Raw genomic sequence first — 25,388 nt, forward strand, 5'->3', positions numbered from 1 at the left:
AAAGTCCTTATCATATAATCATTTCATTAGAATTCAGTCAAAATGTTCAGCTCTGTTTCTAATCTCCCGTCATGGTTAACTTCAAAAACTGTCAACCATTTGCAAAATTGTCATTAATCTTTTACTTCTTCAATAAATGCTCATTACGCACTTTAGTATGCTTCCTTTCTGTGATTCTCACAAAAGTCTTTACTCCATACACATGCATGCATTCTAGCTGAAGTCACTAAACCATGAAGAGACAGGGTGCAGTTCATTGCTCACCTTGGCTGGCTGGATCAATGGCGGTGTGCCTCCTCCAAATCCCTCCCACAAACAGACCTGAACAAACAGACACAGAGCATTTACACAGGCACTGATAATCCGCTAATCCATATAACCTGCTTTCTAATCAACACACACCCCCTCTCCCCAACCCCATCCCCTAACACACACACACACACACACAAACGCAAACCTACACTCTGGAGTGAATGTGTACACTGATACAGTGTACATATAGGAACACAGGCAGATGAGTGTGCATATAAGCAGGAAATGCACACTTCTACACACTAATGTTTGCATGCACAGAGGCACACACAACTGACTTTTCCCTATTATCCTCTCTGACCTCCTCTGAGGGGTATGGTTGATAGTCCCACGGAGGTTGATAACAGACAGAAGGGTTAATAGGGATTAATGGACTGCACACACACAGTTGTGTAGACACACACACAAGAGAGAATTCCTACACTGATGAGTTTACAAGCTTTTGTACATCTTTGAAGCGTGTGTGCAAGTGTGTGTGAGGATGAGTTTGTGCGGTTGATTATTCGAAGGAACTTATCATGTAGCTGTCTGCTGCACGCTGTTCCCACTGCTTGATGAGATAATTGAAGCGTGAAAAATCCGTATAGAGGATGTCAAAACTCCTAATGGGCTGAAAAGCATGGACACCCTGAGCACAGCGCTTAGTGTCATACAGATCAGACAGATTTTATCACTAGAAGGCGGATAGCCCCATTTATAAACTTTGAACCATTTGCCAATTTAATGACCTGTTTAGGGATCGCTAGACTATCTAACTGTCTGTCTCAGTGTATTTACTCTTTAGCATTTTGCCATCTAATTATTCCGTCGTGAACAAGCTTTTGAACAGCTCATAAGTACATTTATGCAAGATTTATTACGGAAAATCCAGGGTGGCAATTATCTTTAATTTGAATTATCAAGCATGTGCCATGTTATCGTAGAGCCCTGCACTGGTTTCCTCCACACAAAAAAAGAGAGAGAGAGAGCTTAGGCATTAGCTGCAAACCTACTTTTAAATATGACATATTTTTGACCCAAAGAGAAGATTGTCAACCTGCAGATAGGGTTTTGGGTTTGTTGTTAATTTATTTTGATCTTGGTTCTTGTATTTGGTCATTCATTTACTCCAATCTTTCTTTAAGCCCTTAATTTTTACCTGTACCTCGGACACAGTGTGGAAAATTCAGACAACACAAAGTTTGAGAACACCCATTTCATGCTTTTTCCTATAATTCCAGTTTGGCCAACTCTTTCCTACATATCTTGTTTTGGTACCTTCTATTTTTACTCCTCATAATTTCTAAGGGTTTGTCCTGCAGGTGCAAAGTCCGATGCTTTTCTGTCCAACTTTAACTTTGTTTTGTGTAATATTGGCTACATTCACTTCATCCTTGATTTAATCAAATCACCTCTTCTAACTTCAACCACCCCTACATTTAGATCCATGTCCCCCACGTCCCTTTGTCGACTCTTCTTTGAAGTTTTACCCTCTTCATCAGCAAAGCAACCTTTCTGTGTCTTTTTCCATTTTGTACTTGGAAGTCATTTCATCTGGAATGCTGTAGTTTTATGTTGTGAACATCCTGCTTATGCTGCACTTTTTATATGTGCAATAAACTGGATTTTGGCCTCTCTCTGTCTCTGCATTTAGGTAGCCCCTCAAGCACCATTTGTTGTTGTTTTTTTGACACCAGCTAGGAGCCAAATTTTAAAAGCAAAACAGAATAAAAAACTGGAAGGTTTGGACTAGCTGATCACTATTACCTTGCAATTACAGAGAAGAATATTTTGCAAACTTTGGATAGATTTTTACCTGACAAATAATCAAATGATCTTTCAATATTTTGAAAGAAAGCACAAAAAAAACCCGTCCTTCCAGCATTTTCAAGACACATCTGCTCTGCACATATACTGGTCTCAAATGTGAAACGGAATGGACCCGATGGGACTTTAAACCCCAACTCTCGCAGACAAACATCTTTTGTCCTTACCCCACTGCTTCCTACTTCCTTCTGCAGACTTTACGACTTGCTACAAAGCAGCATTTGCTCCCAGGGTCAACGATAGCAGGTGTTAAATCACAGCATCACAGAGGACACCTTGTATGGTATCTCCGAGATTCTGCCAGCTGTGACAAAATGGCTCAATTTGATGCTCTTAGAATGAGAGGTTGGCTTGACAAAAGCTAAAGGGCTTACATACAGCCTCGCTTGGCAGGCAGTCCACACAAGGGAGGACGGACACTGCAGTTTGAAAGAAGACGATGGTGAAACCACCAACGTATGATCAGATGTATTTGATGCTGCGTTTATAGTTATCAGTGGGCTTTTTTCAACCAGCTTCTCTTTTAGCTCGTCATTAGACTGTAGCGATGTTACTCTACTTGTTATGCTTTTGGTAATGGTGAAATGTTATTCATGACATAATTTGAATCAGACTTAAATGATTTTATCCTTCAAAATATGTCTCTCTCTCTCTCTCTAGCAACCTGTCTGTTCTCTCAATGTCGTCTCCCCTCCCCCTCTCTGTTCAGGTGCGGTGGACAAAGACGGCAGGCAGCGCTTCAGACAAGTTTCAGGAAACCTCCATCTACAACGAGACGCTGCGCATCGAGAACATCCAGCGGGTGCAGGGGGGCCGCTACTACTGCAAGGCCGACAACGGGGTGGGGGTGGCTGCCATCAAGTCCATCCGCGTAGATGTGCAGTGTAAGTGGGCAGAGAGAAAAGAGGAAAAGAGAACACTCCTTCCACTTTTAGGCCACAGCAGACTCTCACTGCAGCCATTCCCACATTAGAGAAGGTCGAGATGGGCAGAGATGGAAAGATAGCAGGAGGAAAGATGAAAGACTGATTGGATGGATGATGAGATTGCAGGTGGGAATAGTTTCCAAGAGTATCTGATGAATTACGGTTGAGAGGATGAAAAACATGCTAGGAGGATTCAGCGAGAAGGGTCGGTAGATCAAATTAAGCTGAATCAGAAAATTCTGTAAAACAAAAAGGTTCTATGCAATGAAAAACTGTGTTTTTTATTTTCCTAAATATTTTTCTCTATGTAATAATTAGCAAAAACAAAAAGCAAGGCTTACATTCCTATAAAAGCTTGTCCTTACAGTCAGTAGCACATACTATTCTAAAATTAAATATGAAAGTAATTATTTAGAGAAATTAAAGCAGAAGGAAATATTTGGCTGCACAAAAAGCAGTTCCTTCCTTTTTGTTTTGGAAAATATTCTCAAAATAAATTGAAAAAAAGAGTTGAAATAATAGAATTAGCAGCACCAAGCCATTGTTGTTGGATCTGTTGGCTTTCTGTTACTCTACTACACCTACCAGTAAATCATTTGAGAAATAGAAATAGAATTTCAACCAGAAATCATGACTGATCTAATTAATGATGTTTGAAGGTCTAAAATTTTGAATGTATTCATATTTTTTTACAAATGCTCTACTTCACCAATACAAGTCTAAAGAAACAAAGACACCTTTCATCAGATACTTTTGGGAAAAAAGTGAAGCCTGTGGGACCTAAAGTGAGTTTTATAACAGTTAGTCCAGGTGGCACGGGCTCCCTAACTCAATGTTTCTTAGCCAGTTTCTGTCCTAAATGAATGGGAGCGAGACGACAGTGAACCACTTGATTTGTCAGTGGTTTGAACTGAAACACTCTGTGTCAAATATCGTCACAGCCAAATTTAAATTTAGAATGTAAATCAACAATCGGATAACAATTTACAAATAGCTTCCCATTTTCAGCCCCTCTCTGACTTGCTTTTTTGTTCTGGAGGTCTACATCGGCCCTGTTGTTTATGCAACAAAGGATACCAGATTTAATTGCAAAGCTCTGTTATACTGATAACAGTAAATTTTCAGGGTGCGGCTCTATGTTAAAGAGTTTTACCCTGCTAGCACACTACTCTGAGACTCACTGCATTTTCAGAATTTCTAATTAAAACTAAGTAAACTGCTGAAATAAAGGAAGCTGTAACATGATTTACAGGTCTCTTTTAATTATCTGGTAGTCAAGTATCTTTTTTTTTTTTTAATGCTTAAAGGAGGACAGAATCATCGTCCTGTCATTTATCAAAAAAAGAAAGAAAACTCCATTAAGGATCACCTCTTCTGTTCTGGCATTTGGCCAGCAAATCAAACAGCTTTCACATTGTTGAACAAGCGACAGCTTGGAAGCGGCATTGTGTTGTAGGGGTCCCGTGCTGCTGCTTGTTTCACTGCCCCACTGTCCCAGTGAGTCAGGGGCCAGGTCACGGTCGAAGGTTGCTTAACACAACACTCTGTACATCCATGCAACATGCTTCTGAAGCCCTAAGATCCTCACTCATATGTTAAATTTATTGTTGTTTTTTTCCCCTTTGCTGATTCAATCATCTTAATGGCGGATTTATAGACTCATAGAAAAACATCCTTTTACTGAGGGCGTTGCAAAATTTAACACCAATTACTTTCTTGTCACTGAACTCATTTTTGTTGGCTTTGGGTAAGGTGCAGTGCAAAGGAGTGAACCATTTCACATGCACCACAGGAACACAAACACACACACACAAGAACACACACACACACACACACACGTTTGTGCCATGCTTGTCCCTTTGAGATTCATCATTTAGCCCTGGCCCTCCCTTTGCCTTTTAACAAGGCTTTCCCTCCCTTCTTCTCCCACTTCTTCTTTTTGCTGATAGTGTTAGTCCTCCCCAGGAGTTAGCTCTGTCCTTGCTGGGGAGCTGGTGATTGCAGGGGGGCCTAGCAAGTAAACAGGTTGCGTTGTGAGTGTAGTTGTGACAGGGGCTCTGTGAAGCTAACCAGCTCTGACGGTCAATGCTTGTTCAATTCCCTGTCCCCCATGCTGTGTTAGACCCAGTGGCGATCATCTGTGCACGCTTCACCGAGCATCTTTAGTGCTAGGACGATGTAACAATTAGCCAAGGCTTCCAGAGAAACACGGGGAATGAGAGAGACGAACGTGGAGGGCAAGAAAGATTAAGAAGTGAGGATGTAACAGCAAGGTTAGCTGGCCAGAAATATCGACAAAGACAACTATTTAACATCGATGCTTCTCCAAAACCTTGATTTTTGACAAAAAAAATGATTGAAGTATGTTTGATGGTAAGAAAAAAAAATAGTTAACTTACTAGTATTTTCAAGATTTTATGCATTGTGCTTATCAATTGATAAATGTCAATCATTCCACACCAGTTCTAATTTTGGATGTAACTAAACAATGTCACTTGAGAAAATTGCTTTCCTCAACCATTTTTGAAGTCACTTCAGTGACTGCTTGCTTAAGAAAAATCCTCCACATTGTTGCTGCCAAAAAAGTCATTTTTGGATGGAGCCAATAACAACAAAAGCAGTTTGTGTTAAACTCTAAATCCCCAAAGCAACTTGGAAAAAAAAATCTGAGACATCACAGATGAAATCTTAGTTTTTCTACCAAACTGCCACGAAAATGAGAAAAATAATGTAATTTTCAAAAAGATAAATAGAACTATACTTTGAGGTGAAATACAAAAGGTTGGGTTAACGGCGATACGCAGTCGGTAGTGATGTGCAGATCAAACTCTTGTCACCCTTAGAGCAGTGACATTTCCGTAAAGCACAAACCATAACCAGCTGAAGGACAAAATCAACTGAAAATTGTACTCTGGAGTTTGCTACAACAAAGCAAGGAAAAAAAAAATATGGCGAAGCAGAAAAAGTCACAAACGGAGTCAAATCAACAAATAAAAATCGTTAAAAACAAGAAAAATCAAAGCAATAGAGTTTCAGGTGGGATAGTAGATACATTATGTTTCCTAAATGAAATAGACCTAAAGGGCAGGACATGCTGTTACTCATACAGAGCACAGCAAGACATTTAAATGTCCTATTTCCATCAAAGTTTATCCATTTTATCACTTCATTCTTAATTTCTATCACATGCTAATCTACTTCCTCCCTTTTTTCCTCTATGAAACATACCAGTGGTTGGAAAGAGAATCAACTGAATCATTTCAAGGTTTTACATAATTTTGTGCACAGACTGACCAACTTTAATGTAGAGTGGTTCCAATGAAAAAAAAAGAAGCTGTACAAGTACATGCAGGTGAATGTGATTAAAGGAGTAGTAAATAGGCATAAAGTGATTCAAGTTATACATCTCAACAGTCCTGGGGATCAGCCTTGGGTTTTAATAGAGTAGGAAGGTATTCCTACTCTATTATTAGCATCCATCCATCCATCCATCCATCCATCCATCCATCCATCCATCCATCCATCCATCCATCCATCCATCCATCCATCCATCCATCCATCCATCCATCCATCCATCCATCCATCCATCCATCCATTCATTCATTCATTCATTCATTCATCCATCCATCCATTCATTCATTCATTCATTCATTCATCTTCTTTACACCCTTGTCCCTTAGTGGGGTCAGGAGGTGCTGGTGCCTATCTCCAGCTAACGTTCCGGGCGAGAGGCGGGGTCACCCCGGACAGGTCGTCAGTCTGTCGCACAGCATTACCCATTTTCTCAAAAAATTTCTCATTTCTTAAATTATTTAGGGACTCTAACACAGAACTAACATTTTATTTTCAGAAGGAAACAAAATCCTTAAATATATAAAAAATATAAATGGTGACATCATCTACAGTAAGTCATACTACTCTAATGCAATTGAACACTGAATACCACTACTTTGATTCATTACACAGTGCTCAAACTGGGAGTACATAAAGAGTTACTCCACATTATCCACTTCATTTACTTACGTTTACACCTGAGTTATATTTAGTACCACATGCAAACACACATTTTTTGGGTCTTAATTATAGTTCTAAATAATAACAGTTATTTAGAAGAAACTTGTATTTACAATAATAACCTGGTGGCAGGGAAGACCACATAGGCAGGTGAAGCAGCACATTTTCACAGTAAACAACTGTTGAGGTCATTAAACAATAAAACCAATACGGCGCCAAAGCCATAGGATAAAACTCACATTAAATATTTAGTTGAAAAAATTGCAGCTTTCAGACAACATGTACTTCAAAATATCTTTAGAAATTTCTATTGCAAAATGTAAAACAGAAAACAATGTGGCAGCAGTTTTAGAGTCAACCAGCACTTATGAACTACCAACACGGTGATGTTAGGAACCATAAATATAAGCAATTGGCACACTGTCAGTAATTTATTCCATGTTAAGCTTGTATGAGTTAAAACTATCAATATCAGGTGTGTGCAACTTGTGTATAATATGCACACTGGTTGTTCTGTGATGAAAAGTAAGCTCACTGCAAGCAACAACACACAATCTGAAAGCCAGCTGAAATTTAGTACAAAGCAGTATTTTTTTTTCTTTTGTTTACCTCTAAAAACAGAACAAGATTTTTTTTAAATTGATTTGTTATTTTGTTAGCTTGACAAAATCTATTTTTTGACCAGACACACTCATAACTTGAATCCATTTACAATTGTACTCAAATACACAAGGCCAAAAGCACACACTCTCACACTTTGAAGTGTGATAGTGAGATGTACTACAGGGAAGAAAAAGGAAGTGAGAAAGCGAATGATAGGTGGAAACTGAAAAGACAGCAGGGAAATGAGTGAAGGCTTTCTGGACTGAAGCAAAGTATTCAATATCCTTCTTTGAATGAAACGTATACAGAACAAAGGCCACCACTATAATTTTGTACATATATAAAACTGACACCATCTCATCATTCTGTTCATTTTTGCTTCTTGTCCTTCACACCGCCATTGATATTATCAGTATTTTTACATAACACGTTTAGAATTACTTTCTTTTCCACACCATCTTTAATTTTCATACTTTGAGCACATTGTTTGAATTGATATTTGCTTTTTTGTGTTTGTGAGAGAGTTAAATTTTTGCCCACACTCTACCAGAAAATACTAAGAAACTGTCTTCACCGATGATTTTCCTCTCAACACTCCACCCACACGTCAACCATTGCCACAGAAGGCCCTCTGTGTGACAACGCTGACCAATGACCTGGCACTCTAACCACTGGGACAGTGGGACAGTGAGCAGGCGGGGTTTAACTTTGAGTAGCCTCTACTGATGGGATGGACTTGGTTCAGAAACCCAACCAATGATCCACGGTGGAGATCATGAAAACAAAGGATCAAACCATAAACATGTTAGTTTGTCACTGTGGATTTAACGTCAGAACAAGGTAAGTGGGGGAAATACTGATGATGATTAACCTCCTGTGACCTTCTGGGATGAGGATAAGGGTCTTGGTGAATTTGTTAAATGAGAGTTTTTCTTGGTTATTTTAAGCTTAATTTTAAACAGCTGTGTTTAGAATTTATGTTTTAGTTTTTATCTAACTTTTTAGCTGCTTTAGGACATTTTAACTCCAAAAGACCTTTTCTTTAGTCTAGATATTTACTGTTTATGCTAAGGATAACCAGCCAAAAGTATTTAATCCAGGTCAGCTCATTGTACACATACAGTGTGCATCTCTTTAGATGGCTACTTCATTTCTATCAAGTTTCTTTATCCATGTTTGTGTGGTCATGCATTTCTCTTAGATCCGTATCAGTCTTTTCCCAATGGTTTATTGTTCTTTTTGAGTTTTAGTCCAGGCCCTCTTGTGTTAATTTGCCTCCCTCACTTGGTTCCCATGTGTTCTTCCAGTCACATCTGTTTGGGTTTAACTTTGTATGTATTTTGAGCTTTTCCATTCCAGTTTCTTCTGTGCCCATTATTCTTTCTTTCTTAAGTACCTTACTCAGATTCTTGTCCAGCTGCTGTACATTCATTGATTGTACTCATGTGTATATCATATTTCTAAGATGTGTAAGCTCTGTAGCTTCATTCGCTTGCAATGGATTGGTGACATGTAAAGGGTGTACCCCCCTCTTTCACCCATTGACCGCTGAAGATAGCCGCCAGCACACCTTGCAACCCCAATAGGGATAAGTGTATAAGATGATGGATGGATGGATGGATGGATGGATGGATGGATGGATGGATGGATGGATGGATGGATGGATGGATGGATGGATGGAATTTCATTCACTTATTGCTGGATTCTTCCACTAAACTATTTCTTTAGGGTGCTGTGTGGCTCATTTGGTAAAGCACTTCCACCATGTGCTGAGGCTGCACATGATTTTGTTGTCATCTGTAAAATGACAATTTTACCTTTCCACTAATTGGTGGTAGAAAGGTAATCCAGTGGTGCTCCGTTTGATTGCAGTCAGGACGGTGATCAAATTACACTGACTTTATTGTGTTTAACAAACCAATTTGGGATTAAGTGATTGTTGTTGCATTATCCTAGTGAAAGTAGAATAATACTCAGACTGTGGCATTTAAAGAATGCTAAATTGCTACTGAGGGGCCTAAAGTGTGCCAAAAAAAAACTCCCCAAGCTCTTAATGATCACCATCAGCCTAAGCTGTTAATAAAAGGCAAAATGGATCTTTGTTCCCATTGCAGAACTGTTGCTTTATCAACCGTCTCAGCAGTCATGCAAGTACCACAAAACTGTGTTATTGCTAGCTGAATACGCTCACATTTTTACACCCTTAAATACCAGGCTAGGTGGTATTTAGGTCACTCTTCACAGGCCAGAAACACGTCTTTGGTCACAGTGCTTTGTGCTTCAGCGACATGTGGGTTCCAGTTGAAGCAAGATAAATTGGCAGTGACTGCTGATGGTAGATGGGGGAAAAAAATGTTTACTTGTTTACAGAGGAGGAAAGAGAACAGCATCTTAGATAGCAAGAGAAACAGAGGGGCAGAAGAAGGTAGTTTAAAAGAAGCTTTGACCTTTTAGTGGGATTGAGGTTGAAGCCACAGGGTGAGTCGTTGGGTCACCAGTCTGCTGTCTGAGTCACACAGTGTTGCAAAAGCTCACACAAACTTTCTGCCCTTCTGATCTTCTTCCTCACATTTCTCTCAGACTTTCTCTTCTTGTCCACGGCACACTGTAGCTTACTCCTCTCTCTGTGTTATTAATGCCACCTCTTTTAGTATTTCTGTTTGTGCATGCTTCTATATAATTTCTATGGTTCTGTTTGTGTTCTCTCGCTGTTGCTCACAGCTTCTGTAGGATTTATGTCTCTTCCTTGCTTTTGACAATTTCATCTCCTGTCTGCTTTTCTTACTCTTTATGTCACTGAAAAGAAGGGACGTTTCCCCATGTTGGACTGTTATTGAAGGAGCACACATATGATACATCTTTTATATGGTTGTTTATTGTTTGTTATTCTCACCTCACTGCTCCACACTTTGGTTTCATTGGTTTGGTCTAACACACTGGAAACAGCTTAAAACTACATAAAAAAAAATACCAATTAATGGAATGGTTTACTTTGGAAAAAATCACAACAGGAAAAAAATTTTTGGCTTTAGTTATGTCAGTGATATATCAAAAAGATGTTTTCATGTCAATATGTGATAAATACAATAACCAGTTGCTTGCTTATTATGTCAGTGCAGTGATAACATGTAAAAATCCCAACTATTTGTCATTTTCTTTGTCTTTCTTTGTCCACTAGGGAAGTCAGCTGGATACAGTGTTATCCATACATGTGGGGGGCTGGTGCCTATCTCCTGCAGTCATTGGGCGAGTGGCAGGGAACATCTAAGATAGTAACCAATCCATCGCAGATCGACACAAGAGACACACAGGACAACCATCTACACACACATACGCTAATGCTTAAGTGCAATTTAGAGAGACAGTCGTGTTTTTAGGGAAACCGTCACGTTCTTGAATTGTGGAAGGAAGCCTGAGTACCCAGAGAGAACCCATGCATGTGTACAGAGAAGATGTGAACTTTATGAGGAAAGGCTGGGATTCAAACCCAGAACCTTCTGGCTGCAAGGCTTACAGTGCTACCAGCTTTGCCTCTATGCAGCCCGAGATGAAAACAGATACATATATGTGATCATTTGGAAAGTGGAAACGCTGAAAACTTACTTATTAAATTATATTTTCTGTTTGACTGCCCAGTGTTTGTAACACTGGCCAGTCAACTAAAGGCTACAACTAAAGGCAACAAACCAAATTGATTGTAAAAATGCCCTACCTAATAGTTGGTGCTTTGTATTGTAGCTCAGTGAGTTTATGCTTAAAATGTCTTTTTCAAAGTATGTTGAATTGCTGCTTGTTATTTTCAAAAGGTACTCTTAGTCTAACAAACCTAACACGCATTCTAACTTTTTTACATGGTTTTTGCCTACATGAATATGTGAAATGAAGAATACTACATTGTTAGCAAAAGGTGTATGAAGGTGTTTTGATTTTTTTCTGCAGCAGTAGTCACTTGTAGTCATAAAGGACAATGCTAATAGCCTGGTGTAAATTCCAACACTGGGACAACTCCTTCAGATGACCCCCATGCTGTTTATTTACATATTAATTCATTAGTAAATGTGAATGATCAGTTCTTTGGCAAATTACACAACATATCAACCTTAATTAGGCAGTCCCTCCACTGCCTAATCGGGTCATCTTCCATTAGTTGGGGCCTGTGCATCTACTTCTACATCCATTCTGTGTCCTCTTTTAAGTCTGCATTAATTTCCGTGGTATTCTGAGTGCTTCTGCAATACTTGCACTTGTCACGGTGACCGCAGGAACACTGCTGTGTTTACCTCCGTATTTGTGTCCAGAGGTAAACACAGAGTGCCCCCTCTTTCCCCTTTCAATGACTTTAAACCATGGTTATCTATTTCAAATTGTTATATACATTTTTTTTTTCAAAACAGACTGTTGAACAAGTACCAGAATTAAAAGCTGTGGCAATGAAAACTCAAAACATTACGAGAGATAAAAAGTGATGAGATCAGGACTAGGATCAGCAGCCAAACTACAATGACAAATCAGTCACAACCACAAAGACAAATCCAAAACTATTTCAGCAAAATAAATACATTTACTTAACTTTAATTGATATGTGAATATTGTCCTATCTAGTCAAGAGAAAATAAAATCCAACAGTATGAATAGTGAAAAAATTAGATGTTAAATATTAAGAAGGCTGATTTGACAGGTTGGTTGAAATACTCACACCACACCAGATGCATGCTTTACAAAGAGAAGCTATAAAAAGGAGCAAATAAATTCCTGAGTGGCAAATCTTATGGCAAAAATTCATAGTTGGTGCAGGTCAAACCTTAAAAACATAAGATGATAGCCACTTCTATGGATGGTAGCTGAGGACAAACAATGGGCAACTTTAAAACAGATCATAATTATCCAAGATATCTGTGCTAAAATTCTATAATGTTTCAAATATGATCTCACCAAATATTGCTTTTCACTCATTAGCAAATTGCTAATTGATTGAAGGGAATGTGGTTGAATATCAGGCATCTTAGTCCTATATATTTTAGTATCTTTAAGATAAATCTCAATCCTCCACATTCCCTGCAGTGAAATTTGCAAATGAAATGGATTCACAGGATGAAGTAATAAAATACTGACCCATTCCTTTTAAGGTCTTGTGAGTTTTGTAACTGAATGTGACTTTTATCACCTCATATTTTACTGTTTTATCATCAAAAATACATCTATCAACCAATCAAACGTATATATGCAATATCAAAAGAGTGGGTTCTACTTTGATCTTGGCTTGTTCTTCTATGTGTTTTTGGAACCAAAAGAGCTGCTCTCTCTATGTTTCTGAAAATGTTGAATTATACATTTTGAGTATCACTGAGAGTTACTGTATGTGCTTCTAAAAGGCAGCTTTAAGCTCTGGCAGCTATTGTTGTGTCAAAGGCATTTGTCTTATATTTGTTTTAATCAAAGCTACTTTTAGTCCAGAGGTGCATTTATATCTACAAGAATGGGAATGCATAAAAAGGTGAAGGAGCTATTGTTATGCAGCTCATGGACACTTTATTGTGATCAAGTTCATCTTTCTGATATTTGAATTCTTTTAGGTAGAGTTAAAGGAGAAGAATATTACTTCCTTCCAACACTCGGCTCTAAGGTACCTTTCATATCATCTTAATGAAAATACTAATCTTAGCTCATTGTTGAGGTGATCGCCCCTCGTGTCATCATTATCCAATGAAACACAGACAAAATTATGTCTGTTATGTCTGAATGATGTTTTTTAATCTTATGTTGTGTTCTGTAAAAATACATCACCTGATTGCTCTCATTGATAATAGTTGGGGTTTGATTAATCTAAAAAATAAAAATTCTAATTCTGTATATTTAGCTCCCACAAATGCATTTTAATGTTGATGTTCATATGTAACAAACTAAAAACCATAAATGAGCCTCTTTTTGTATATGATGGCCAAATGGTGTTTGTGTAATTTCACAAATTCCTGTCTTCATCTGCCCAGAAAAATGTCATTTGCTCGATGACCAGTTCCTTTCTGTTCTCATGAAATGCTGAGTATGTGCAAAGCCATTGATTATTATTGATTATTATGATTATTTGCACAATTTATGTGAGAAATTTGTAAGGCTAAAACAATGTATGGAAAAGTTTTAAACCAGTTTCTCCTTATTGACTTTCTATTTTTTTTAAAAACTATGCTCACCATATCATACTATGTTTATGTATAAAGCTCCTTAAAGAAAAAAAAAACAACAACACAAGATTGACCAAATTGCTTCACAAGTGAAAAAACAAGGCAGAGATAACAAAATTAAAAAGTAGAATTTTAAATTATACAAACAAAATGCAAGACAATTTTTAGAGTAAGGGTAACGGACAGTTTCAGACTCTTACAATTTTTTAAAAGCCAATTTAAATCTAATTTGTTTCAGTTTATATTTAAAAGCATCAACTGGAGGAATGTGTCTCATTCCAGAGCGTTGGAGGCATCACAAAAAATTTACAACCTGCTCTGAATTTGTCAGTCATGATGTTTACTTTCCCACAATACCTTTAGTAAAGGTGAAAGGAAACCTTTGCTCTGACCATCCGGATTTCTGATTAATAAAAAATAAGCAAACAACAGAAAAGCAAGAAAACAGATATGAAGTGAATAAATGTTGCTGAACAACCTGAAATAGCCTCTAAATGCAATACAAAGTACTTCATGCATTCTGCAAGAGTGTGTCAAGTCATTAATTATTTCACATTAGGCCAATTTATTAGGCACTTTGATATGGTCACCATCTGAAAGTCATTAACCTTGGAATTATTTATAGTTCTGTAAAGGCCAAGACATCTCTATCCTGGGTAAAAGCTTAACAAGATCATTGTTATGAAAATTATCTCTAAATTTGCACATATGGAGTGGGCAGAGATATTTTAACCCTGACACCATGCAATGCACTGGCAAAGATAAAATCACGTTCTTTAATGGTCTCAAATGGCTCATTGTGCAAATAATATTCAATGCTTCTTTGACTCTCCTCTCTGTATTTGTTCCTTCTTTGTTTGTTCCTACGCTTCTTTGTTCTTTCTCTCCTTCTTCCTTTCTCTATGCTTCTTTATATTCTCTCCATGTTTCTTTCTTTCCTTACTTTGTTTTAGACTATTTCGAGCTTGTGTAAATAACCAAGTATATTGTCACTGACATGGTAACGGCAGCACTGAGATATTGTAAAACTGGTAACATGTCGGGTAGTCTGAATTTCACGTCATTTTTTTTTTTATTACAACAAATACCTTGAAGAAATATTTTGCAGAGCCTTTATAAAATGTGAAATATAACAGGAATACATCACAATAAATATTTGATAGCCGTTGTTTTGTTCCAGAATAATTTTTGTGACATCCTTGAAGTAGTCAGCCCAAAACAAACATTCATGTATTTGCTTAAAAATATATTAGATAATATTATGTTACATGTTTTCGTCTCAAATAAACTCAAGCAACATTTATATGGGCACTAATTGCAGTTTTAACTAATATGTCTTTTAATAAATAGAGCTGAAAGACAAATGTCTCCTTTCAGATTATTGAAAATGCTATTTGTGTTGCTCTTCAGTCCCCTGTTAGTTTTCTAAAGAGACTCTTATGTCTTAGACCTGTTACTAATGGATCTCTATGCCTCACAGAGCTACCATGGTATAATTATTATTTTTTTACTTCCTAACTCATAAGCATTCAGCTGGAGAGGAAGATGATCTGATTGAGTCTTTAGTTTTGCCTTGCAGTGAAAAGCATATTTTACTCTCTGACACATGCATTCCTAGACAAGTGTATTAGTGTCACCTTGATGGAGGAACATAGAGGAATATCAAAGAAGTCACCACTACAGATAATGGCTTCTCTGTGTTCAGGAGAGCGCGGATCAACCAAACAGGGAAAAGCACTTAAACGTCTCTCACAATTCATCTGATCAACAAGGAAAGCAACGTTTTTAAAAGTGTTCTCCCCAGTTAAAAAGTCTTACACACCTCAGGATGTATTAGGATCTTTTTTTTTTTTTTCCTGCACAGCATAAGTACTTGCTGTTTTGTCAGGTTACATAGAGCAATATCCACATTTAAAAGTAAAGACTCTGCATTTCCCATAAAGCAGCATTTAACTTACATTCTTGTATAAAACATCTCAAAAAGATCGAAGACAAAAGAAGCCTGTGCTGCTCAATAATATATTGGCCACAAGGATTCACCTTGTTGCAGTGCTTTGTCTAGTAAGTTGTACCTAAAGTGAAGTAATATGGCACCACAGTTTTGTAGCAGATAAATACAGCTATTATACTTTGCAAAATAGTTTAGAAATGTTGAAAAACCAATTAACTATCAAAGGCAAATTCTTGAAGCAATTTGTGGATGCTGCTTGTTCACAACCTAGTGTAACAGTGAATCTAGATTTAAAGGTAGATCTGCTTCTAAACTAGCTTTAATAAGCAAATAACATCTCTATGAGCTGATACAGTTTGCCCAGATGTACTTTAGTCATGGACACATTTTGGGGAAAACATATGTCCACATGGTAGTTGTTAGATAATAGTAGTGCAGATTCTAATGACTACATTATTCATCAATCCACAATTTATTCACCACAATAGAAGATATTTTAATATATATCAAATTTATATTTATGACTTATGCATAATTAAACAGAATAAAAAATAAGATGTTGACTAAACTTTTATTATGAGGTACATTGTCAAAAAAGCGATTGGTGCAAGGATGTATAGCCTCGCATTTTAAAGAAAACATAAAATATGACCTGGCAAGATCAAGTAGATGCACCTTTATATCATTAGTGGGGGAGCATTGTAAAATAGATTCTTTTCACCTTTACATCATGCTATCATGGTTTTGCATTATCAAAACCATGCCTGGTGTGTTGCTTAGATTGTTTTATTAAACATATATGAAAAATCATTGAATCTCCAGTGGCAGCCATTTGGCAGTTCCTAATTTCCTGCTCACACAAATCACCACCTGGTTACACAAAACTCCTCCTCTGAGCTGCAGTCCTCAGCCAAGCTGCCATCTCACAGAGCACCTTCAGACTAGTGGCAGCAGCAATTAGCAAACACCTGGTGGAACAGTGCTTCTGCTGAGCTTATCAATCCAATGCTCTTGAGAATAGTTGTAAACACCAGTATTGGGAAACTTTGTGTTAACGTGCTGAAGGCAGACAGTTGGAAAGAGCAGGAGGTCCATCCATCGTCTTCTGCATAATGAAGATTTATGGTCATGAAGATAAGATGCAGTAAGGAAAGCTTGGCATCTTTCTTCTAAGCAACAGTCCTGCTCACTCAAGAAGGGATAAAGTCTCCTCCAGCAAGTACTGAATCTGCATCAAGACATACTCTTGGTGGCGTTTACCCTGTAAATTTTCCAGGAAGAGCTGTAAAACAGCCAAACGTGTCAACTGACTCTGTTTTACAGCAGATGAGCATCAGTTTTTCCAAACCTACTTCACTCCATCTCTGACGCAGTGTCCATTCTTCCTAATGAGGAAACTAATTTTAACCTCTTGGATCCAAGATCTTGTTCCTTTTACACAATCCTTACTTTATGTTCATCAGTAATAGCTGGAACGAAGCTAGACCAAAGAAGTGAGAGCTTTATCATCCAGTTCTGCTCCTTCACAACAATGAATCAAGGAAACGCCCTCGTCAATGCAAACAAAGCATTAATCATTATGATTATTTATGATTTATTCTCCATTTTTAGGAAGCTCCAGTTCTCAACTGGAGAATCCCCCAGCTGAGATTGTCATTTACAAGTCAGTCACATAATGAAATTACAGGAAATACTGGAACTCAGACAAAACAGCAAGCCAACAAAGCTAGTTTTACAGAGCTGTGGATGTCCTTACACATCTGTGAAAAGGACAGTAGGAATCCAAACAGAAACAAAGACATAATAGATAAACTGGAAAATGAAGCTAAATAGAAATAAATGAATATAAAAGTACTGAAATATTAGGCCGCGGCTGATTTTCTATTCCCTTTGTCTTCATTGAATTTTATTGATTTACTCTTAACTTGCTGGTGTGCACTGTTTGAAAAACAGCTCTTGACACAAAGGCAGACCCTGCTCTAATTAACATTGTATTAATTCTATGTTCAATAGCAAAGCTTAAAGTGTAACTTTAATGTTTAGTATGTTTACTAAGGAATAGAGTTTGTATCCAGTAAAAGTCTAAAATGAGAAAAATTAATTCCTAACATGCACTGAATTGTTAACCTTGGCCGCTGCTAGTTCAAAATATCAGTACAAATATACTTTAATGTAAATTGTCTGAATCAGTCAACTATTTATTTATTGAGATATTTTTCCTTTCAATATGGCAGGTGTAGATTTTAAATGATTTTATTCAAATAAATGTTTCTATTTGAATGCTGTCAAAAATATATTAAAAGAACATTGTTCCCTTTTTCAATCATAATTAAAAAACCTGTTTTTACGGCAGTCAAAACCTTTTTACAACTGCATGTTGGTTTGACAATTTCTCTTTGATTATGGCTCCAAATTCTTTGAGATTCGTTTGTTTTGCTTGGTTATTTTATTTAAATATGTACAAAAATACTTACAGCATATTTCAAAATGTTTATTTTACACATTTGAGGTTGGAAGGTCTTCCTTTAGTTCCCTCTGCAGATTTTCAATCAGATTCAAGTTGACAGTCTGACTCCATAATGCTAGTATTGCTTTTGTGAACTCATGCTTGTAAAACTAAAGATTCCTGTTTGAAATGTGAAATTATTAGACTCAATATTTTACATTAACTGGGTTTGCTGATTGAAGAGTAGAGTCTCATTATATTATTCACAAGTTTCACTGTGGCAATAACTCCAGACTTAAGAGTAAAATTTCCTATTGCCATTTTTAGTCTTTGACAGGTAATTAATACTGAATACAGCCAGTATTATTCAGGTCATTTTACCACAGCCTGATTAGAGGTCCCCAATTAGTGTGATATGAGATGTTTTGCTTGCAAATAAGCTGTTGTCAAGCCATATGGACGAGCAGATGGGGGGATGAACCCAAACAACAATCAGCCTGCAATTTCTTCCAAAGCATATGCCTAATATGACAAAACACAATTGCACAAGCATAATGGGGTTTCATTTATTCAAATTTCAGGCTCTATCAAATTTCACAGTTAGCGTGCTCCAACAGCTTTTCTTGATGGTACTTTTTATAGTTATTGTAATAACAGTAATTCAGATGTCTTAAATAAGTTTTTTTTTCCCTTTTCATTTCAGAAAACATTAAATGTTGAGTTGCACAACTTCCACTGTACCAACAGCAAAGCCAACAATATGTTTCATTTGAGATTTCATTCAAAGGCAAATCAATGTGTCTGCCTCTGCAATTATCAGTTAATGCATGACAAAATTTCTAACGGAGAAAAAAAAGGAAGATTATGAAATAGAATAGGCAGGTTACACATACATCTACAGGGATACACTGACATTCCCACTTTTGTCCTTTTCAAGTAGTGTGTGAGGTGTCAATGATTGCAATTAGCACAAAAAATAAAATTACATGTCATGGTCAGCTGGTTATATTTAAGTTAACACTGGGAGAGACACAGATCTGACTGTGAAGACCACTGGAGTTAATATGATTTGATCTCTGTGACAGGTTGACAAAGTAGCAACTAGAGGTTGTTATCTGATTGTTGCATTAAGAAGCAGTTGAACAACTGTGGCTACTAAAGTTGCTGGTAACTGTTTAAAAGCTTATAACGAAACTTTTTTAAAACAGAATTTTGAACTGCATCTCTGTTATTTATGACCTGTCATAAAGACACCACTTGTTCTCACTGTTTTAGGGGAATCCTTAAATATATTTAATACTTCACTTTAACGTTAGATTGTATGCTTGCCAAATTCCAAATTTTTTATGTGTAAATTTTAGCCAAAGTCCAAATAATGACCTTCACAAGGCCAGGAGAGGCCAGTTTATATATTTACAAGAGCATCCGCTTCCATAGATGAAAATATAAAAAAAATGGGAGTGGTTTAAAAACATTTTTTTTACAGTATTTTGAAAATGTTCAATATTAGAGTACTAAGAGGAGATCCATGAAGCGAAAGGACATCACAAGAGATTTCATAGAAAAGGGGCTACTGTGGTTTGGTGTGGAGTTTATATATATATATATATATATATATATATATATATATAAGAAAAATAAAGTTGGATACACAGCATCAGCGAAATGTGGAACACTGCTGCCGACAGACAAAGAACAAAAGAAAAAAATGCAATATGGTCTTATTGTTAAAAATAGGTAGAAGTCAATGTGAAGCTGAATCTTACCGTATATGCAGTCACTATAAATGTTCAGCTAGAATATGATTTTTTTTCTTTTATGTCAGGTTGCCAATGTCTCATACATAGTCAATGTGGGGAACCTCTTATATCATTTTGCTGGTGGAGACGTGACGATAAAACTGTTCCACCGATCAGAAGACTGACTGTCAGACAATGGAGAGATTGTACAGTACAGAGACACAGTAGAATATATGACTGGGTAGATAAACTAACAAACAATATTAAAATGTCTAAATGTAATAAATCAAGTTTAAGGCCAAGATTGAGATTCAGAAACATTAAGAACATTGCACATTTGTCATGATCAAGTCAAATTTTCTTGTTTGACCTGCTCAAACAAGAAATGAGTTTGTTGAAAACAAAAATTGAGCTCTGAACAGAGTCTGATAAAAGATTAGAGCATTTAGCAGACCACATACACACAATGAGTTTACATGAGAGTCAACACAAAGTCCCACTAAATTCACAAGTTCATCCTTCACTAAAGGTGAAGTATGGCTTAGTTATAAGCTGTCCTCCAGACCAGGAAGAGATAAGACTACTTCATGTCTCCCCATCGCTCGACTGGCGTTATCTAAAATGTGCTTTTCTCTGTTGTCTTTGTTTTTCCATCGTTTATTTATTGACTCATTCTACTCGATGAAGGTTATACAACGCAGTGCAGGTTTGAAATTATCCTGACCTTAATACTGGGTCTACTAGCACATGCTGATATTTTTTACCCCCCAAGAAAATAACTATTACACTGGAATAAACAATAAATTGAGGGTTTCATGGCGGGTTTTCTGCAGGGCAGTTAGCACTGGGGAAGGAGCAATAAGCATGCAAAGGAAAATATGTACAAGATATTTATTTTTTTACTTGAGACATATAAATGAGTAATAGAAGGGTCATTAGAACCAAGAGTTCTATCAATTATTGCAACTATGTAATTATGCTGGTAGCCAAGAGAATTTTATTGTGTATATTTACTGTGAAACCTTTTTGGGACATCAATTGTTAACTGGATTGCATTATAGAAGTGAAGCAAAAGTAAAAAAAAAATAAAAAAAAACATTTGACTTTTTCAATGTTTATTCATCATTTAGTTTCAAATCATCTGTGTGAAGAATCGAGTGTTTTCTTTCCAGGCACTGATCTTTATAGATTGAAACAAGAAACAAGAAGTATATTTCTCAGGGTTAGACTCAACTGAAAATTATAATATGCAGTTAGATACTAATAACTGAAATCAAAATTTCATATTATTCAACTGAGACTTATTTATTGCTGAATAATTGAACAATATTTTTTTTTCAATAACTGTTAAAATGCTTATATTTAAATTGATGGAAATCTAATAATTAGCAGGAGCCTGTAGGATTCTCTGAACTTGAGGATTAATTTTATGGTCCAGTTTTAAACCTTTTGCTGATGTTTCCACTGTTTCAAACCACTTTGGAATCAGTCAACATTCAGTAGCAGATATCAGATTCAGCAAAGCAAAGTGGAAATACTTACTTGTTCTGAAATTGGACTGTTACACAATGCAGGTATCTGACTGGCTCTCAGCAGGTGTGTGCTTTAAAATCTGCTGTCTGCACACCAGCAGCTGTCTGAATCAGCTGGAGGCTGCTTTGAAGCCGGCTTGCGCTCTGTTCTTGAACATGTTGCTAGATGGCTAACTCTTTCTGATCTTTGGGTCACGATAGGACAGTATTGCTGATATTACAAAGTTGAAAAAGTGGAGTTGCAAAAAAAGAAAATAAGAAAGAAACAGTTTTGAAGATACTTTATGTGACATAGCTAAACGCACAGTGCTGACCAACTGAATTTTCCAATATCTGTCAAACATGGGCAGGCCAATCAGTCTACCCTCAAAGAGCCTTTCTTCCAGGTTAGCAGAGTTATAAGGGAGCAATCAATCAGATGCAGACTTGCAGACGCAAAATTGTACCATCTTGTTAAATGTTCCTTACATTGGTTATTAAATTTTTAGTCATGCTTTCTCAAGGCATCATAAATGAAACAAATTACATCTTTGTTACAAATAAACTATCTATGATTGATGTCAAAATCACATCATTAACAGTCAAATTTAGAGTTTGACAGAATCAATAATTCATATTTTAAGTAAGGACCAGTTATGAGTTATCTAAATATGCTTTTTGTCTTTTTAAGACATAAAGCATGAAAGTGAGTTCACGTTTAAGAAAGCAAGGTTTCACTATATGAGTGAAATGTGCGTAAAATACACAGACACTACAACTTAATCCAATTCAATACATTCTGTACGTTGCTGTATTTATGCACCATCATTAATACATTACAAGCATGGCACTGATAATTGTTTAACGTGATCAGGGACTAGGAGATGGGCTTCAGTCTTTGTGTAAATCCAGTACAAATTTAATCTAAATGACTTTACAGTAGGACTCAATCCAACTAAACCTTTAAATCGGATCTCAGATATGTCAATTGATTCATGCTTACAAATATAGACAGGAGATGCCAACATGTCTACAGGTTCAGTAATTGTGTTAAAACGCAATAAACATTTTTTTTTAATATTGTCTAAGGAATCAGGTATGAAAACAGAGTGGAAAATGTCTCAGAGGACTCACAACAGAGATGGAAAAGAGGGTTAAACTGAAGTCAGGATCTGGAATCAAATGAAGTCTTGTTGCTTTTCAGATTGGATATTTATTTGCTCTTGAATATTTTTAGCATCCATGTTTTATAAACAGTTACATGAATTGATTTTAAGCAGCAAGACATTTGTAGTTTTTGTAACAAAAATTGCTGTGACTGACAGCAGAAGTTCACTGGCTGGCCGTCTCCAGAGAGGCCAGCTCGCTGAGAGGTCAAGGAACACTAACCTGAAAACATCATGTTGGAGAAAGTTTTTCTCTAAAATGGACAGACTTCTTCCTGTTCAAACTTCTTATTCAAAGTGTATCGTAGGCAGTGGAAGGTGATAAAATTGTCAGTATAAATTTAAATCCAACGAGATTTAAATGTAAAGTTTTGGAGAGATCACACTGACCTAAATTTGAGCTGGGAGTACTTAAAATAAATGATATCTTTATGGATCAGGCATAACAAATTATGTGAATATCAATTAAGGCTGATCCCTTCATAATTATTGAAGATGTCAGGAGTTGCTCTGATGCAATTACTCAGGACTGGTCTGACTTGAAATCAGAACTTGGGATCAGATTGGGACATTCAAACATAATGTAAGGGCCAGTGACAGGAGAAATGAGAAATACTGATTGTCTCCTCACCATATCAGCTATTAGTGACTGTGAAATATTAAGCAGTAAGGGAACACAGTGTCCTTAAAGTTGGTGTGATAAAAATATTCAGATGTAAGAATTCTAGGTAGTTAGACGATTTTGAGGTGACTGGGTCAGAGCGTCCCCTAAATTGTCTTTCCAGTCGGCAGTGGTTCACACTGCAGTGCCACAAGCAAATGGGGATGTTGACTGGTCATAATGTTATGCCTGCCAGTAATATGGTGGTATCGAGTCCACATGAAAGTCTTTTCCAGGTGGTTTCACACCAACAGTTTCAGCATCAACACATTTCATATCATAAACAGCATAAAATTGATCTTCATTAATCTTCATTCTTTTTTGTGTCTCTGTCTCAAACAAACTGAGGCTGTAATTACGATATCTAGCTGTCATTTCAGTATCTTCCAATCACTGTACGTGATCTGATTTCAGCAGGTCCCTTTTCACTCAGCTGTCATTAGTTGGCCTCTTTTAATGGCCCCTTAAGGCCTGCTATTGAAAATGTGGCGAAGGGGGGGAGTAGGGAAAGACTACCCCTGCTTTCATTGTGCAACATTCACTCAAGGCTTTGCCCTTGTCACTCCAAATATTATTTTGTTTCATTTATTTATTTATTTATTTTTTAAATTGTAACACACTCCACGTTTGACTGGCTCTTCTTTTGGAAGTTACTTTTTGTGAGTGGATCTTTCGGGTGACACCTTAAGCCACTATTGGAAGGAAATGTGGAGTGATAAACTAAATAACTGGCAGTGAAACTTTTTTTATTCTCTTTCATATTTTTAACACCCTCACAGGGGGGAAGAGCTGTTCAAATTAGTCTGCTCCTCAGGCCAAAGACCCCAAAGAGCTGTATCTGTATTCATCAATGGCTTAAGGCCAGACCAGTTCCAATATTATTTTATGATGATGGGATTTTTTTTCCTTCAGCCAGCTTCCAATAACTTCTAACTTTATTTTATGGCTTTGCTCTTCCTTTTTACCCATTTTGCCTGGTTCTTGCATACCTTCTGCTCACTGTTGCTCGCCGTTGTCCTTTATGCATTTTCAGAATTAACCAGTTTGGGAATTTTTTTTACTCTTATTTCTTTTGTCCTACATTTCTACCTTTGCTTCTCTCTAACATTTCCTCTTTAGTTTATTTTCTTTTATGACACAAGGCTGAGCAACGAAGACAGTGTCATAGAGTATGGGACATACCCTAGGGCCGGCTGACTGCCTATGTACCTTGGATAGAAAAAAATGAAAAAAAGGAGAAGATGAAGACGGCAGGGCAGATACAGGGGGATTACAAGAATATAAAACAGAGGATGTGTGACATCATAGATATAAAGTTATCTTGATTTGAGAACTTCTCTTTTTAAAATACCAATGATACATATAAAGTAGAAGTAATAGTGCTTTTTAATTTTGAGAATGAATTTGGCGAAATGTGTGTATTTCAGTAACATTTTCTTGATTGTTCGGTGAAACTGCACAGTTTGGTAGTGACCAAACACTTTTCCTTTTATGTCTTAACAATACACCAAATATATAGATATGTTAACCATACTCACATTCCTTTGCAATGTTTTATGGGAAGCGAGAGATTTGATGCAATGACTGAAGTAGAACCTTGAGGCCGCGGTGACAACAGACATCAAGGAGTTGCATTTCAAGTAACAGATTTTTTTTTTTAAATTACACTGATCATTTGAAAATACTATCCATGGGACCCCTATCCTATGTTTAGATCCTGGTATCCTTGTGATATATTTTCTATTTTTTGATACCCTCCTGACTACCAGGAAAAAAAATATTGTCCAATCACCATTTTTTTTAAATTCCACAATCTTTGTAAGATAATTAGCATACTGAAAAAAATTTTTTTGGAAAAAAAGTTTTTATTTTTGAAATATCATGTGTCCACTACAGTGGACATCGGAACCCCATACATTTGAAATTGAACCTTGATGGCAACCAGTTTGTCCGAAAGAAAATATCCAAACATCAAGATAAGAATGAATTTCACATTGACAAAACTGAGCACTGTTGCCTAGCAAGAAGGCCAAGAACCCAGAACCTGGCCCAGGGTCTTTCTGCATAGAGTTTG

The 25,388-nt window shown here is 36.8% G+C and overlaps 1 protein-coding gene across 1 annotated transcript in view; it reads left to right on the forward strand.

Moving 5' to 3' along the window:
• Window positions 1-25,388, forward strand: part of LOC106916391 (MAM domain-containing glycosylphosphatidylinositol anchor protein 1) — a 73,654-nt gene that overhangs the window by 14,784 nt on the left and 33,482 nt on the right. The window contains exon 2 of the mRNA XM_088004636.1: window positions 2,828-3,002. Coding sequence (XP_087860762.1) covers window positions 2,828-3,002 — 175 coding nt within the window. The remainder of the gene's footprint in view (window positions 1-2,827; window positions 3,003-25,388) is intronic.

Source organism: Poecilia mexicana, unplaced genomic scaffold (genome assembly GCF_051168715.1).
Source record: "Poecilia mexicana isolate PSO_F unplaced genomic scaffold, ASM5116871v1 scaffold_3, whole genome shotgun sequence".
NCBI lineage: Eukaryota > Metazoa > Chordata > Actinopteri > Cyprinodontiformes > Poeciliidae > Poecilia > Poecilia mexicana.